This window comes from Sturnira hondurensis, unplaced genomic scaffold (genome assembly GCF_014824575.4).
Source record: "Sturnira hondurensis isolate 20B ecotype Veracruz unplaced genomic scaffold, ASM1482457v3 Scaffold0022305, whole genome shotgun sequence".
Classification (NCBI taxonomy): domain Eukaryota; kingdom Metazoa; phylum Chordata; class Mammalia; order Chiroptera; family Phyllostomidae; genus Sturnira; species Sturnira hondurensis.
Genome location: NW_028094936.1, coordinates 1,947,247 through 1,964,579, shown reverse-complemented (window position 1 = coordinate 1,964,579; position 17,333 = coordinate 1,947,247). Strand labels below are relative to the sequence as shown.

At 38.7% G+C, this 17,333-nt stretch overlaps 1 protein-coding gene across 1 annotated transcript in view; it reads right to left on the bottom strand.

The window, feature by feature from the left end:
- HECW1 (HECT, C2 and WW domain containing E3 ubiquitin protein ligase 1) overlaps nucleotides 1-17,333 on the bottom strand; it is a 303,928-nt gene that overhangs the window by 210,748 nt on the left and 75,847 nt on the right. Inside the window, exons 8-10 of the mRNA XM_037035393.1 lie at nucleotides 13,758-13,900; nucleotides 11,567-11,688; nucleotides 9,279-9,464 (exon numbers count right to left, since the gene is read on the bottom strand). Of these exons, the coding sequence (XP_036891288.1) occupies nucleotides 9,279-9,464; nucleotides 11,567-11,688; nucleotides 13,758-13,900 (451 nt within the window). The remainder of the gene's footprint in view (nucleotides 1-9,278; nucleotides 9,465-11,566; nucleotides 11,689-13,757; nucleotides 13,901-17,333) is intronic.

Here is a 17,333-nt window from a genome sequence, read left to right as displayed (position 1 = left end):
CATGGATGGAACTGGAAAGCATTATGCTGAGTGAAATAAGCCAGGTGTTGAAGGACAAATACCATATGATCTCACCTCTAACAGGAAGCTAAACAACAAAGCAAACAAGCAAGCAAAATATAACCAAAGACACTGAAATAGAGAACAGGCTGACAGTGACCGGAGGGGAGAGGGGAGGGAATTTCAGGGGAAATAAGGGAGGGATTTAGAGGAACCTATATAAAGGATACATGGACAACAACTGAGAAGGGTGGAAATGGGAGGGAGGGGGGAGGATGGGGGGTGGGACAGGATGGGAGTAATAGACAGAAAACTGTACTAGAAAAATAATTAAATAAAAAAATAGAAAAAAAAATAGACAGGGGGAGGGTGAGAATAGTATAGGAAATGTAGATGCCAAAGAACTTATATGTATGACACATGGACATGAACTAAAGGGGGGGAATGTGGGTGGGGGGGAGTGCAAGGCGGAGGGGAGTGAAGGGGGGAAAAATGGGACAACTGTAATAGCAGAATCAATCAAATATATTTGAAAAAAATAAAAAAATTAAAAAATAAATAAAAATATTTTTATTTATTTTTAGAAAGAGGGGAAGGGAGGAAGAAAGGAAGAGAAACATTAATGGGTGGTGGTCTCCCTCATACTCCCTACTGGGGACCTGGCCCACAGCCCAGGCATGTGCTCTGACTGGGAATTAAACCTGGTGAACCTTTGGTTTGCAGACCGGAGTTCAACAACTGAGCCACATTAGCCAGGTCTCTGTGTCCTTATTTTTGCTTGCTTTATTTTTGTTTAAGTTATCACTGAATTCAATCATTCTACCCTTAAGTTCCTTGAGCACCCTTATAACCATTGTTTAAGTTCTATACCTAGTAGGTTACCTGCCTCCATTTCACTTAGTCCTCTTTTGAGGGATTTCTCCTCTTCTTTTATTTGGGGCATATGTCTTTGTCTCCCCATTTTGGCTGCTTCTTTGTTTTTGTTTCTATGTATTATGTACATTTGTTGTGTCTTTAGGTCTTGGTAGTTTGGCTTTCTGTTATAGGTTTTCTGTGAGACTCAGTGGCATAGTCTTCCTGATCAACCAATTTAGGTGCTCTAGGAGTCTTCCTGTTGTAGTTGAGCCTTGATTGTTATTTGCGCATTTATGGCTGGCCTTGACCATTAGGCTGGTTGCCTTAATGATTGAATCCAACAATATTTAATGAGCTGATATATGTGGGGACTGACTCTACAAGATGGAATTAGTCCTTGAAATGTCTGGTTACTGTTGAGATCTCTCTTTGTGTTTGCTGTTTTTGGAGCTACATGTGTCATGTTCTGATGTCTGCTACTTGGTGTGTTGGTTCCAGGGCATCCTGGGAGGCACTGTTGTTTAGGTCAATGTCGGACACTGCCTATGACTGGCCCTGGGCTATCTGGTTGTATCTACAAAGCAATTCACACATTGTGTCTGCCTTTGCTGGAACTGGGTGTGTGGGGAAAGGGCCAAGCTGTCTACTGAGGGTGGCTTCCAATAACACTGAGTCTGGGGGAGGGTCAGAAAAGGCCTAAGGTGTCCCAAGATCTGCATTCACCTCCTGGTTACCTGTTAGTCTCACTCACTGAAAGACTCTCTGGCTTTTTCATGAGTTGCATAAGACAGGTTCTCTGCGAGTTATCAATTAGGGGTGAGTAATATTCACCAGTTTGATAGAGAATCAAACTTGGCACCAGTTTCATTCTGAGTTCACTCAGCAAAGAGTCTCATGGTCCAGCAAGGCCAGTTGACACATCCTAGAGTTTGCTGTTGTATTTGAGGTGAATACTCAAGGTGAGGTCAGTAGAGTTCATCATGCTAAAAATGATTTAGGTGTGGCTGTGTGGAGGAAGAGCTCTACACAGAAATGGTGATGGTGGTCTGGGCCTGAGGAAAAAGAAAATGGATCTCTTTGAGAACCTTATAAGAATGTCTCACTTAGGAGAGCTCCAGCAAAGATGGAGGCATAGGTAGAAATGCTTCACTACCTCCACACAACCAAAAGAAGGATAACAATCAATTTAAAAACAATTAACAACCATACCTGCCAAAATATCAAACTGCATAGAACTCTGACAAACAAGGAGTTAAAGAAATATTCACTCAAACTGGAGGGGAGGATATGGGCAGCCAGGCAGGTGGAGAGGGCCCACAGAAAGGCAGTGGACTGTGCAGGTGAGGAGGGGCTGGCTGACTGGGAAACTAAAGACTCAAAACCTTTACTAGCTGTAAAATACAGTGTGGGTCAAAAAAGTGGGAGAAACTCCAAGTCTTACAGGAAAGCTGTAAGAGCTAGAGCTGAGCGAGCTAGTGGTATTGTTCCTTCTCTGATCTGTCTCCCACAGACAACATGACAACATGAAGACTGTTGCCCTGCCTTGGCAAATACTTAAGGCTCAGTCCCCTTATAGCATGTCTGTATATAACAGGTCTGCCAAGACAAAGAAATATAGCACAAATAAAAGAACAGACCAAAACTCCAGAAAAAGAGCTAAGCAAGGAGGAGACAGAAACCTATCTGATGTAGAGTTGAAAATGCTGGTAATCAGGATGCTCACAGAATTGATTGAGTTCAGTCACAAAATAAAGGAAGAAATGAAGGCTACCCAAAGTGAAATAAAGTAGGGAAATATACAGAGAACCAATAGTGAAGGGAGGGAAGCCAGCACTCAAATCAATGATTTGTAACCAAGGAAAGAAATAAACATCCAACCAGAGCATAATGAAGAAACAAGAATTCAAAAACATGAGGAAGAGCTTAGGAACCTCTGGGACAAGTTTGAGTACTCCAACATCTGAATCACAGGAGTGCCAGAAAGACAAGAGGAAGAGCAAGAAATTCAAAACTTATTTGAAAAATATAATGAAGGAAAACTTTCCAAATCTGGTGAAGGAAATAGATTTCCAGGAAGTCCAGGATGCTGAGAGAGTCCCAAAGAAGTTGGACCCAAGGAAGCACACACCAAGGCAAATCATAATTAAATTACCCAAAATTAAAGATAAGGACAGAATTGTAAAAGCAGCAAGAGGAAAGGAGAGAGTTACCTACAAAGGAGTGCCCATAAGGCTATCAGCTGGTTTCTCAGAAACCTACAGGGAAGAAAGGACTGGAAAGAATTATTTGAGGTCATGAAAGGCAAGGGCCTACATTCAAGATTACTCTATGCAGCAAAGCTATCATTTAGAATGGAAGGGGAGATAGAGTGCTTCCAAGATAAGGTCAAGCTAAAGGAGTTCATCATCACAAAGCTCTTATTATATGAAATATTAGGAACTCATCTAAAAAAAGAAGATGAAAAACTATGAACAATAAAATGAAAACAAACTCATAGCTATCAGCAACTGAACCTAAAAACAAAAACAAAAACTAAGCAAACAACTAGAACAGGAAAAGAATCAGAGAAATGGAGATTACATGGAAGGTTATCAGTGGGGAGGGGAGGGGCAAATGGAAGAAAACAGATACAGGGAATAAGAAGCATAATTTACAGGAACAAAATAGACAGGGGAAGGTTAAAAATAGTATAGGAAGCAGACAAGCCAAAGAACTTACATGTACAACCCATGGACATGAACTCAAGAAGGAAGGAATTCTGGAGGGTGCAGGTCAGAGAGGGTATATTGGGGAGAAAAAAATTGGGACAACTGTAATAGCATAGTCAATGAAATATACTTTAAAGAAGAATTTCTCCATTATAAGGCAAGGCTGGTTGCAGCCAGAAGATTCTGGCAGATAGAGGCCACAGGAAGTCAGGCTGGTTGTTAGTGCATCCCCCCAGGATGTGGCACAGAGAGGAATGTTTCATATCTGTGGACACTGTGAGAGTGGGAATCCATGGATACAATGGAGGCTGTCTCCCAAGCCCTTTTTTTTAAAGCCACACAACCCATTCAGTCTCTGTATGACTCCTGTCTGCTCTCAGCTTCCATCCTTCTGCTAGAGACCAGAGTGAGTACTCGCAAAGAAAAATTTGTGTGCTGGCTCTTTTAGAGGGCACCTGGATTTGTGTCAGACTCCTGTCTCTCTCTACCATCCTGAATCCCCACTGATTTTCACAGTCAGGTGGTATTCTGGCTCCTTTTCTTGGTACTGATGCTCAAGTGTGGGGAATCCAGCAAGGGGTTGAGACTCCTTGCTCCTCGGAGTGAACTTTGCTGAGATAGCCTTTCCAGTTCTCAACCGCTGTATGTGGGACCAGCCCTTTTTATGAGTCTGCCCTTCCTATCAGTCTTCATGTGGCTACTTCTGTAAATTATTGGTTATAGGATTTCTGTACAGCTAGTCTTCAGTTGGTTATTCAGGTTGATTTTTTTATAATTTAGGTGTAATTTCACTTTGGTCCTGGGAGGAGGTGAGTGTAACTTCTACCTACTCCCATGCCATTTTGGACCCTTGTATTTTTATTTTAATTGTGCTATTGATTCATATAAAATTTTTCCTTGACCCCATATGATTCTGGATTTAAATACTTTTGTATATTAACACACTACCATTGGCTTTCCTGTAATTTTCTCACCATATTATTATCTATTCTTTTATTTTTTAAATTGCTGAATTATTTCTTAGCTATGTGTTTTTAAAGCCAGTTCTGTTTGTTACGAAATCTGAAAGCATTTCATTTTGGTGCCTGAGTTTATAATATATTTCCACTTATTGCCATAACTTGTATACCTGGCTTTATCTTTGTTATCTTAATTTTTATTATTTGCATTTCATTTGTTTTTTGTGCTTTTTCATGTGCTGTATGTAAAATGCAGTGTTTTCCTTTTTATAGGCATTTAAAAGGGGGAAATCTTATTTTGAATGATACAAACATTTGTTTTTTTAAATTTGTTGAATAACTGTATTTAGTCTTTGATTTTCAAATTATCCAATTTGACTCTTTTATGGCCACATGAGAACTTGGCACAAATTTCTTTGCCCTCTTCAACTGCTTTCTTCCTGTTTCCTCATCTTGTTCATTCTAGTCTTGGGGTATCAGTTAATGCATATTTTTCTATATAACTGTTACTTTTTATTTTATGTATTTTCCCATATTTTATTGAGGTTTTTCCAATATATTTTAAATCCTTTTAGCAGCAATTATTGTATTCATATTTATGTATTTGATTTATTTAAATACTCGCCATTAGTTCTTTTTTACTATGATTTTCCCATGATTGATTTTCTGTTCTGCTATATTTATGAGTCATCTGCAGAATGGCTTTGGTGTTTTCTTCAGACAGGTAAAAGAGTAAGATTAGCTTTTAAATTTTGCACATGAGGTTATTTTCTTACTGTATTTGCACTTGAATATCAATTTATCGGGATGTAGAATGATTGGGCTACAGTCTTTCTTCATCAATAGTATGTAGTTGTTGTTTTGTGCATTTCTATAGTCTGACAGATGAGAAATTTAAAGCTTGCTTGATTTTTATTTTTGTAGGTAACTCATTATCATGATTTGTGCTGATAAGATTAAGAACTGTGGACATTTCAGAGTGTGTGTACATATAGAATTTTTCTTAATTAATTTATTGTAACTCAATAAGCCCAATTAATCTGCCCACCTAAACAATTTGTTTTTATCACAAAGTTTGATGTTTAATACTTAATAATTAGTTTAATATCAATATTCAATATTTAATTATTGTTGCTGTATCTCTTTTTTTTTTTTGTCTTAGGGATATTTATAAGTCATTCACCCAATACAGTGTTATTGAGTGACAACTATGTGGCAGGCATTATTTTAGGTTCTTGGGGATTTCATCAATCAGCCAAAGATCCCTGCTCCCAAGGAGTCTAAATTCTTCTAGAAGAAACAGACAAAACAGGAAATTTAACAAATACACAAATTATATAATAAGTACTTGGATTAGGGATCCTGGAGGAACTTGTGGTTGAGAAAGTGAGACATACTTTTCTCTTGTTCAGTTTTTGCATGTTTTCAAACTTTCACTCCACTGTTTGTAATCCACTTTCTCCTCTCTACTTTGGGATCTGATTCCATGTTCAGATTCTCTATCAGTAATTTAATTTTACATGACCTCACTTCTGCTCTGTTTTTATCCCTGTACAATTACATTTTGCTCTTCCTTGTAAGCCTAAAATATTTATTTTGATCCCATTTAGCTTTTTTGAAATTGTAGTAAAAATACTTAACATGAGAAGTACTCTTAACCCATTTTTAAGTGCACAGTGCAGTGTTGTTAATTATAGACATGACATTGTATAGATTATCCATTATTTATGACTGAAAATCTATGCCTTTTAAACAGAAACTCACCATTTTCTACCTTCTCCAGCCCCTAGCAACCTCTATTCTACTCTGTTTTTATACAGTTGACTACTTCAAATAGTCATAGTAGTGGAATCCTATAGTACTTTTTCTTCTGTAACTGGCTAATTTCACTTAATATCTTCCAGGTTTATTAATGTTGGAGGATATGTCAGAATTTTCTCTTTCATAAAGGCTGAGTAATATCTCGTTACATGAGTATGCTACATTTTCTTTATGAATTCATCCATCAATAGACATTTAGGTTGTTTCAATATCTTGACTCTTGTGAATAATGCTGCAAGGAAGGTAAGAGTGCAGATATTTCTGAGAGATTTTAATTTCAGTTCTTTTGAATATATACCCAAAAGTGGTAGAGTTAGATCATATGCCAGTTCTATTTTCTTATGTCTGTTTCATTTTGGCTTGTTTTGTGTTTGTGACCTCTTCTTGATTGACAGAGTCATGTGCTTCTGTCATTCTGTGGATAAGCTAATGTATTTTAAAAATTCATTTGTATTTTCTGAAGAAAACTATACTATGAGATGTTATTTTTCTCAGATCATGATTCTCTTTCCTTCATGTAGCCATAGGTCTTCATAGGCCTCTTCCAATTTTGTTGTTTCCATTCATTATTATATACCTCTCATCTGTTATCCTGGCTCCACATTTTCAGCCCCATCACTTCTGTAGATGATAACCATCCTCCTTGGCTCAGGCCTGGAATCAACCTGAGGCCCAGAGGAAATCTCTAATAAAGCTGTTGAGAGGCTATATCCTCTTCTCGAATACTAAAAAATGACAGATGAGTCAGAAGCCATTTTATTCTTTGCTCCAGTTATCTGTGGGGATGATTATGCGTGCAAAGACATCTAATAGCCCCGCCCCGGCCCTTCTAGTCTTTCTACAAGGCCCACTAAAAGTGAAGGCTGTTATCTCTGAATGCACTGATAAAGTAACAAGCAGATTCCAATGTTAATTTACTTTTTCATTTGGTTATAAAATCATGAAAGCAAGAAAGAAATTATTATTGTTACTTCATGACAAGTAAAATGATATTTAGATTGATGAAGTGGTTTGCCTAGTGTCATATGGCACACACTTAGTATGGGATAAACCAGGACCAATATGTCCTCTTGCCCTATTTTTATCTGCTATGTTCCATTGTTCATTTCTACTAAGTTGATATGATAATACATTTCAAAATTGATGTTAATTTAAATCCAGCAATTTTGCCTTCCAACTATGAATCTGTGTATATTCAATTAGTAAGGAATCAGAGAGACCTTTTTTGTGTGTCTGTCTATAGTCACACGTCTAATTTGTGTCATAACTGTAAGTAAAACTCACATCTTCCTATTTCAAAATCAGACATTTTCTTTCTTGTATATGATACATTTCACGTAACAGAATTAAAGTAAAAATGTCTTTCCAGACATTCCCTAGTATGCATTTCATACTAGGAACTAATAAATCTAAATAATAAATCTCTAGGTGCATGTCTCAGCTGCTGTGCTTTCTGTTATAGCAACGGCAAAAAGGCAGTGTGTGTACCATGTCATGGAGGATAGGGGACAATTGCATTTGGGGTCTCTCTGCATTCCACTGGACCCTCTGCTGTTTGTATTCTGGTGTGAGCCCTTTGGTCATGAAAATCCAAGGATAGAAAAATGGTTTGCATTAGTGTGTGCTCTTTGTATAACAAACAAGGCTGTTCTGTTCATTGATCCATAGTGGTGTCTCTTGGCATTTTGGTTAGATAATAAATGCAAACATGGCCATACTACAGACCACAAAATGAGGCAGGTATACCCCAGCACTTACCCTCTTTATTTCTCACCATAACATATACCAGCAAGTTCTCATGGTATAAAGCACTGCCATTTTCTTAGTGGAGGCCACATACAGTAAGTGAGAAGATTCTGGGGAGCAGATTTTGGCTATGGTGGCTTTTCTACTACACAAGGGATCCTCCCACCCCAGTTTAACCCCTGCCTATGGAGGGGTTGGTCATAGAACTTCCTTATACTAATGGACTTGTATTAGTGAACGCAGTCTTTTCTCACCCAATCCAGATAGCCCACTTGCTGAGGAATGCTACATGGTTTGTGGTAGAGGGATTTGTAGCTTCCAAGAGACAATGACACGAATAAACTCACTTTGGGGCACTGTGGCTTTGCAGAATCAAAATCACAAAGGAAAGAAACTGCGTAATTTAGTTTCTTATTTACAGACATATCTGCTGGTGAAATTCCTGCTTTCTTTGACCTTAAAAATACAGGGGTTCTCTCTACCAAAGTTCACAAAAACTATACTTCAGTAAACTTTTGGTCTGTCCTATAAATACATTGAGTTGAGTGATAATAATTAAGAAAAACATTCTTACTTTAGTAAACTCAATTAAGCATTTAAAGCATTGCTGGAAAGAACTAGTTTTGGTTAAAGTCACATAAAGACAAAATGCAAGACAGTTAACATGGCACAGACTCAATACGCCCCATCACTGTTTGATAGGCTGTTTTAATGAGAACTGAAGGCTTATTAGGGAAATCACAATGAGTGATCTAATGTGATTCCCACTTAACTAATAATTTCATTCTTTGAGAGGTACCTGTCTAAGGAGACAGAAGAATAAAACAGAAACTGTTCTATTGAACAGAAACTGGTTTCAAGTTCCAAACCTAAATTTAAAAACGAGTAGGCAGTAGTTCTCAAACTGAGGACATTTTTCCCCCTCAGGGGCCATATTGTAAGGTCAAAACTTGGTGGAGGTACTATTGGTCTCAAAGGGCAGAGGCTAGGGCTGCTGTTAAATATACTACAATGCACAGGACAGAAACCCTACTGTGGATAGTTCTTTCTTGATTCCTCTTGGGGGCTAGCAGCACATCTCAGACACATAGTCTCTCCTCTCCTCATCAACCTCTTTCCCTACATTCTCATTGTCTTCTTTAAGGAAAGAACCCCTTTGATGAAAGTCCCACACAGCAGTCACACTCACCTTTCCCTGCTGGTCTGTTTTGACTTCCCAGCCCCGAGGCAATTCCAGTCTTGTGTCCGCAAACATGTTGATGAAATTCACCAGGTCCCGGTTGTGCTGGTAACGTTCAAAATTGCGTGCATCCCGCCGGATTTTCAGAATCATGTGCTTTAAGCAGGTGCTACTGGTGAAGACTCGGTAAGCATTCTGAGATGGGGTCAGAGTTGTTTGGGGTAGGGAGTGGAGGATTAGAAAAATCACAGACCAAGTACGTTTTGAGAACCTTAACATAATGCAATCTGATTTCTACACAGCAATTTATTGTGAGCCTCAGAAACAGCAATCTTGCTCAAAAATTAATGAGCACCCATAAACACACATGAACCTATTTGTGATCCATATCTACCTGATGCTCTATAGCCTTGGACACAGTCGACCCCCGATGCATCTCAAAGCCTCCCTTCCCTTCTACTATCTTCTTCTCCCTCAGCAGCTTGGCTCTCTTGAGTCTCACTGTACATCTTTGAGCATCTCTTTTCCACGGACCCTTCCCTAACTGCTCAGGTCTACCTTTCATCTGTCTACAACAGAAAGTATTAATTTAGGATTCTGGAATTTAAAGCAGGACTCCAGAGGTCTGTGACTCCTTTGATTCCTCTGTAGAAATGTTTGTGTGTAGCGGGGTTGGGGAATGAGAAAAAAAAGTTTCAGGAATTTCTAATTGTGTAGATGACACTTTTATGGCAAATGGGGATGATGTGTGCATGTGATAAAAGAGAAGATTCCTTGCAGCTGGAGCAAACTGGCACAGTGGCTCCTGCTGGCTCAAGGCTCCCTGGTGCCCAGTGCCGAGAGCATCAATATCTGGCACCCTTGTGTCCCTTCAGAATTTAACCCTGCACCACAGGGCAGCTGCTTTGGGTCTAACCACTGAATGTCCCAAGAGTTTCTCAAATATAACTACTAAAAACTAACTCCTCCTCCTTTTCTGGCACAACCTTTGTCACCTCATTAAACTCTGCATCTGCCTAATTGAATAACCACTTAATTCAGGTGCTCAAAAGCAAAATAGACTCAGACTTTCTGAAGACCTAATCTCCACCCCCTCATCCCCCCAAACACAGTGATTTCAAGCAACGTTATTGATTCCACATAGAAATATCTCCTAAAGTGAGTCATTCCTTTCCATTAGCCCAGCCAATTAGCAGACCTTCATCTCTCACTTGAGCAATTGAATTAGCCTTTAGTCTTAGCCCTTCTGTCCTTTTCACACTCTTCTGCCAGAAAAAAAATTCTTTATCAAACACTCCCAATCATATAATTCCAATGTCTAAGACTGCTGTTGGTCACTGTTGACTATTGAAGTAGATCCTGGCTCCTTTTTATGTCTTACATGTCATTTCCCTACTTTTTCTCCAGCCCCTCTTTCTACTTCTGCCTGTCACCACACTCCAACCACACCAGACTCATCACCAAGCCCCTTCACAGTTGCTTCTTTTCTCTCTCTGCCTAGAACCTTTTTTTCCAATGACTTTTAACCTTCAAGACTCAATTCAGTAGTTGTCTCTTCAGAAATGCTCCCTGATGTTTCATTTCCTGTGTTTGCAGAACATTTCATTCCTCAATGAGGTCAGGCTATGACCTGTCAGGTTAGACTGGTCTTTTTGGCATGCCTGTTGCTAAAAAAGAAGTTCGTACTTCTTCTTTTACTTACAAATTAAGGTGTCACTTTAATTTGTCTTGTGACTCCAGCACTTAGCTCTGTGCCTGAATATAGAAAATGCTTGTCAAATGAAAGAATTAATAAATATAGTGATATCATGTCATTGTTTTCTTGAAAACACACAAAAAGAATTTAAAACTACATATCTAAAGATCACATCAAATTTAACTTAATAATGATATTTGAAAAACTAAAAGGAAAGCTACTTATTTATTTAGGAGAAATCTATTAAAATTTATTAACAAAATTGAGTTTATAAAATGATTCAAGCTACGAAGGAATCTGTCAACTTCATAATCTTATTCTTTTAAAAATTTGACCAAAATCCCACATATTTCTTTCCAAAGCACTTTCCATGACATTAACACATTTCAGCCTAACAAAAACCTGCAGAGTAAAGAGTATTTCCAAATCTAGCTCTTCTCCTTTTGGGGAGACTTGTAGAACAAAAAGGGTGTACTGAGCTATTTTTTTCTGGCCTGGGCTAAAATGCTTTTTTAATGTAACAAAGAAATTGGCACATTTGTGTTTTTTATGTTTTTTTGGAAGCCAGGCCAGACTCACTCTGCAATTTTGGAACACTCACATAGTTAGCATGCAGTACAGTGAAGAATTCAGGATTGGTGATAAACTTGACCGCTGGGGACTGCAGCAGCAAGGTGATTTTTTGTGAGTTCACTGGAGAAAGTGACCCTTCTCTCCTCATATCTGGAAAAAGTGAAGCAAAGCAACAGAGTACATTGGAAGAAAGTCATTTCAAACACAATACTTCTCTCTGCACACCAGCAGCACACATGCCTTCATTTACACAGCTGAAGTGGACTGTTGGTTTTAATAGAAATCTGACCAGGAGTCAGGTGTCACAGTAACAACACCAGATACCACAGTGATATGACCAGGAGTCATGTCACTTTGTGTATGTCACTTAAGAACCATTATTTCCTAGGAGTGTTTCTGTATGATTTCAGTTAGGCTTGAGTCCTTAAATATTTTGTTCTTTTTATGCCGATTAGTTTTTCTTATTTTTTTACATATTGCTAATCATAGATACTGTAGATTGTTTGCAAAAAGTGCCACAATTTTTTCCCTTCCTGCATGCACACCCATCTGCATGACACTTTGCAGCTCCTCCCCTTGTTGATTGAGCTGGCTATGTGTCTCGTTTTAATCAAGATAATTTGGCAGAGGTTTGGAGCCAGGGTTTCAAGGAAGACTGTGTGTCTCCACTCTTACTTAGAGCTCTGCCACCACCATGAAAACAAACGTGGGCTAGCCTGGTGCAAGATGAGAAGCCATGGGGAACAGGGACAAACTGCTCCATTTGAGGCCCTCTCAGGTTATACAGACCATTGCTGATTCAACAACTGACCAAGGATACATGGGTGAGCCCAGTGGTATTTGAGGATACACCTAGCTGAGCTCTACTCAAATTACCCACCTGCAGGATAAATGTATGGTTGTGAATTTAAGATACTAAGCTTTGGGATGGTTTGTTACATAGCAAATGAAAACATATCTGATAGTAAACACAGAAATAAATCTTCTTCTCCTTTAATCCTTACATTTTTTAATTATTCAACTGCTTTACCACATCTCTTTCAAGGGGTTAAACAAAGACATTAATAATAGAAAATCTTACACAAGTCAGTTTAGTTGGTGCATCTGGTAAAATACATTAAGTAAAACTAATTAAAATTGTTGGTAGAATCGTGCACATGCATGTGAAAATGTCCACTGTTCTGCATTGTAATAAGGAGCTGAGACCTGGAAGGACTAGGAGTACATGCTTGTTTACTAGACTATTTTCTGAGCCTTCTTTTTACAATATATTTTTCTCACTTAACTCAACTTACAAATGTGGATTGTTAGTATGTCGTTGTAATGCTTTTATGTCATTGTAGGTATAAGTAGTGGAAGCCATTTTTATATGCCAGACACCTGGTGGATGCCTACAATATTTGGTAAAAAGGATGTTGGGTGGTGTGCATAACCCTAGCCTGCTGGAAAATGTCTTTGTTCCCAGGTTTATCCCTCAAGAGGAGCTATATTTTGCCCTGGCTGGTGTAGCTCAGTGGATTGAGCATGGGCCTGCGAACCAGACAATCGCGGTTTGATTCCCAGTCAGGGGACATTCCTGGGTTGTAGGCCAGTTCCCGGCAGGGGCCAGTTCCCAGCACGGAATGCACGAGAAGCAACCATACATTGATGTTTCTCTTCCTCTCTCCTTCCCTTCCCCTCTAAAGATAAATAAAATAAAATATTAAAAAAATAATAAAAAGAAGAGCTATATTTTATTTAAAAAGCAAACACTAATTATTCCTATTAATAATGTTGTTATATGGCTTTTATGAAGTAGAACATGAATTTTTATTGCATGTGTTATCTATAAGTAGAAAATCCTTAGACAAAAAATACATTATCCTAACTAGAAATGATGAAGCCACTGAAAAAAATTACCTTGATGCACAAGTATCACAGCAAACCCAGCTCTGATTTCCCAGACTTTATCAGCCTCTTTTCTCCAGACCCCAAGCCATGGTGCTAGTGTTCTCTTTATGTGAATCCCTTTCTCCTTTATTTCCTAGTGTTAAACTTCTGTCTGTTTTACTTTGTTGACACCTTGCCTCTTTCTTCTTTTTCTTGACCTCCATCCATTCCATTGTTCTCTTTCCACAAGGTCACAGCACCATACTACAAGGTTGGGCAAAGGGTTCACACACTCTGTCACACAGCCCCTAGAAGCCATCCCAGAAGTCTAGAGATCCCTCTCCCCATACCTAAGCTCAACTGAGAAGATTCAGTCTCTGAGTCACTCTCACCACCTCCTCCGCCACTTCCTGTTGGAACTTGCTCACAAGTTTGGCTACCAGAATCTTCTTCGAGCCTCTCTGTTGCAATGGTTCGTTGAATATTTTGATACCTTTGCATCAGAAAATGGAAAGACAAGAGTTAACTTTTGCTTGTTGACTTATTGGGGGCTGGTGCTTCAAATCAAGTAGCTGGGTAAATCTGTAAAAATTGTCTTGAATGTCAGGAGAAAAATGCTTAAAATTCCCACAAGAGAGCCAAAACAATTAGCAAAGTAAATGTTTCTGGATGATTTGACCCCTCTTGGTTTTCTGACGTATAAGTTTCAAAAATGGTGGCTTTTAAAACACCAACATAAATGATAATGAATCATAAAAAAATAGCCTATGCCCTGTATTAAATAAAATCTGGCTAAGTCTAAAATAAAACCATGGAAAGTAAAATGTTGCAATTAAGATATGGAATTACTTCTATATTACTGTAATAAGTTTTTAAACTAAAATAGTTCTACTCACTTATTTTTACTTGACAGGAAACTCATATGGCTGACAGGGGTTGTGGAGATAAAAGCATGCAAGCAGAAAAATGATTTGGATATCGAAAGATGTTGGCAGAGTAGCTGGAATCACCATTCACTTGCTCCCAGACCTGAACCAGCCTCACAGCCATAACCCAGAGCAGTTGAATCAAGAGTCCAGCAGAGAGTGAGTGAGAGTGTCTGTTAGTGAGTGAGTTATGTAGATGAGAGAGCAGGAAATGTGCAGCAGTGAGTAAGAACCCGTTGGCCTGCAGGGTGCCTGAAAGCAGGGGCCAGGCTCTCTAAGTGGAGCTGCCACATTTGCCCAGCCCATCACTTCTGGCTGCAGAGTCAGGGCAGCTGTGGCTGTGGACCAGCTCAGGATCCCCAAGCTACTGGGACTGAGAAAGAAGGCCTGAGAGGTGTGGGTCTCAGAAATAACACAGCAAGAGCAGGCCCACCCAAGGTTTAAGAACACTGGAGAGAGCAAGTTCGCACTCCACCATCACTACCGCCCCGTGTTACATAGCTGTGGGGTTCTTCCCAATGACATCTGCTAAAGGTCCAGAGAAAAACTTTATCTAAAACTATAGGAGGCTCTGAAAAGCAGCAGCCAGCCCTGACTGGGAGACACCTTGTGATTTTGGGGTAAGGCAAGTGTATGGAGAACAGGTCCCCAGAGACTGGTGCTGCAGTGTGGGGAGCACACAGAAACTCTTTTAAAAGAGGAGCTGAGGTGACACCTGAGACTGGGCAGGGAGCCAGGGATCATACCCATATGCAAGTGGAAGCAGTGTTTGTGCTAACCAAAAATTCAGAGAGATAGTCACACTGAAGGAACTGTGGGATCTAACCCAGCATGGCTCTCAAGTAGGGCTGTTCAGAATTTGGGTGGAAATTCCTATGAGAGAACAGGTGAGACTGGAAGGCAGGAGCTGTATGCCTGAGATTTGCTGCAGCAAGCCAGATCCTTTCACATAGGCAAGACCAACCCCTCACTTGTGGGGTTACATGCTCTGCAGATCAGCAACATCAGGCTCAGTAGTCTCCTGATGGGTAAATTTCCACAGGGGGGGAGAGGAAAAAGCTCTGAAAGTCCCCATTCACCAGAAACTACAAGCTACCCAATCCCTCAGGCCCTGATACTCTCAGTCTTTTTTATGATTGTCATTATTTTCTCTTTTGCATAGATTTTTAACATTCATTTCTTGTCTTTCAAGATTGTGCCAAATACGTCAACAGGTTTTATATTATAGTTTATTTTAAATCCCATATTTTGCTCTGCCTTTCTCCTATTCAATTTTACCTTCTTCCTTTCTCCTCTTATTTTTGTTTTAAATTCTATTTTCTTTTTTGCCACAACTTGTTTCTATATACCGTTACTATTTCTTCCCCTCCTCCAGCCACTCAAAACAATTTTTGTTTGTCATTAGTTATCTCAAATTCCTTTTACCATTCTTAAAATACCCTTATTTTCTCTCCATCTTTTTTTTGTGCTCCTCTCTCCATCTTAATCAATATTTGCACATTGGTTGTGGATAAGGTGGTTGTAGTTGCATTTCTTCAAATTAGATCTAGACAGTCACTATTTTAAATTTCAAATCTCAAATTTTAGTTTCCCTCTCTTACTCCATTTTGCCTTCATCCTGCCCTTTCTCTTTCTTTTCTTTCATTTAAATTTTAAATTTTCTCTGTCTTAGCCTGGTCTTTATTCCTCACTCTTGGTATTCCTTTCCCAAATTATATCTCTTTCCTCTACACATCTCTTAAGCTTTTCTTCCTTTCTTTTTTCCCTTCTATTCCCATCCTATTAATATTAATCTTAGGTCATTTGTTGTTGATATTGTTGTGGTGGATATTTTTCTCCAATTAAAGATTATATATGTTGCTGTTTTTCTTTTCTTTCTCTCTCTCTCTCTCTCTCTCTCTCTATATATATATACACACACATATATGTATGTATTTCCTTCTTTCTACATATATACATATATGTATATATACATATATACACATACATATATACATATGTATATATGTATATACACACACACTCACACACAAGTTCTTTTTGGTTTAATTCTAATATCATACCCCTCTTTTCTCTTACTCCATTCTACCTTCCCTTCTCCTTCTAAAATTTCTGATGTAAATTTTATTCTTTCTCTCTTTATCTTGTCTGTATTCCCTACTCTTATTATTATTTTTACATTTACCCTTGCAAAATCACTTTTCTTTCAGTTAGTTTATCTCATATTCATTTTCCTTTTTTATAATAGTCTTAATCCCTTTACACTTTTATTAATATTGGCTATTTGCTATTGATAATGTGATTGTGGGCTGGGGTTATAATTGTGGGTGTGGGTGTGTTCCCTGGGCTGTTTGTTCTGGCAGCACTTGTACAGCAGTATACAAATTGTGGTGCAAGAGTGACTTTCAGTTACTCAGCCACAGGGAAGGACCCACCAAAAAACACCCAACAACCAAAACCCAATTACTACCAGAGAGTTCACATAAACAATGTAAAGGGCATCCCAAGAGCATCAAGCTAAGGATATCAAGAGGACTGCACCACTGAGTCCCACAAGTCTCTTACCACAAAAGTTCACAGAAGACAGAGAGTAAAAGCAGATTCATTTAATACATAGAAACAAACAAGAAGAATCACCAAAATTTGGGTGAAAAAACAGCCCCCAATCAAAAAGAAAGGCAGAATCCACAGAAAGAGAGTTAAATAAAATTGAAGCAAGTAAAGCTATAAGACATTGAGATCAAAATAATAGTTAAAAAGATGTTCAAAGAGCTCATGAGAACTACAGAGAATTCCAGGGAAGTGATAAGAAACTTACTGTGAACTACACCAGCATGAAAAAGGACATAGAAACTGTCAAGAAGAGACAGGAGCAAATGAAGAATACAATTTATGAAATAAAGAAAACATTGGAAGGAGTTAAAAACAGGTTAGATGAAGCAGAGGATTGAATCAGAGAGCTGGAGAACAAGGTAGAAAAAAAACACAGATGGGGCAAGA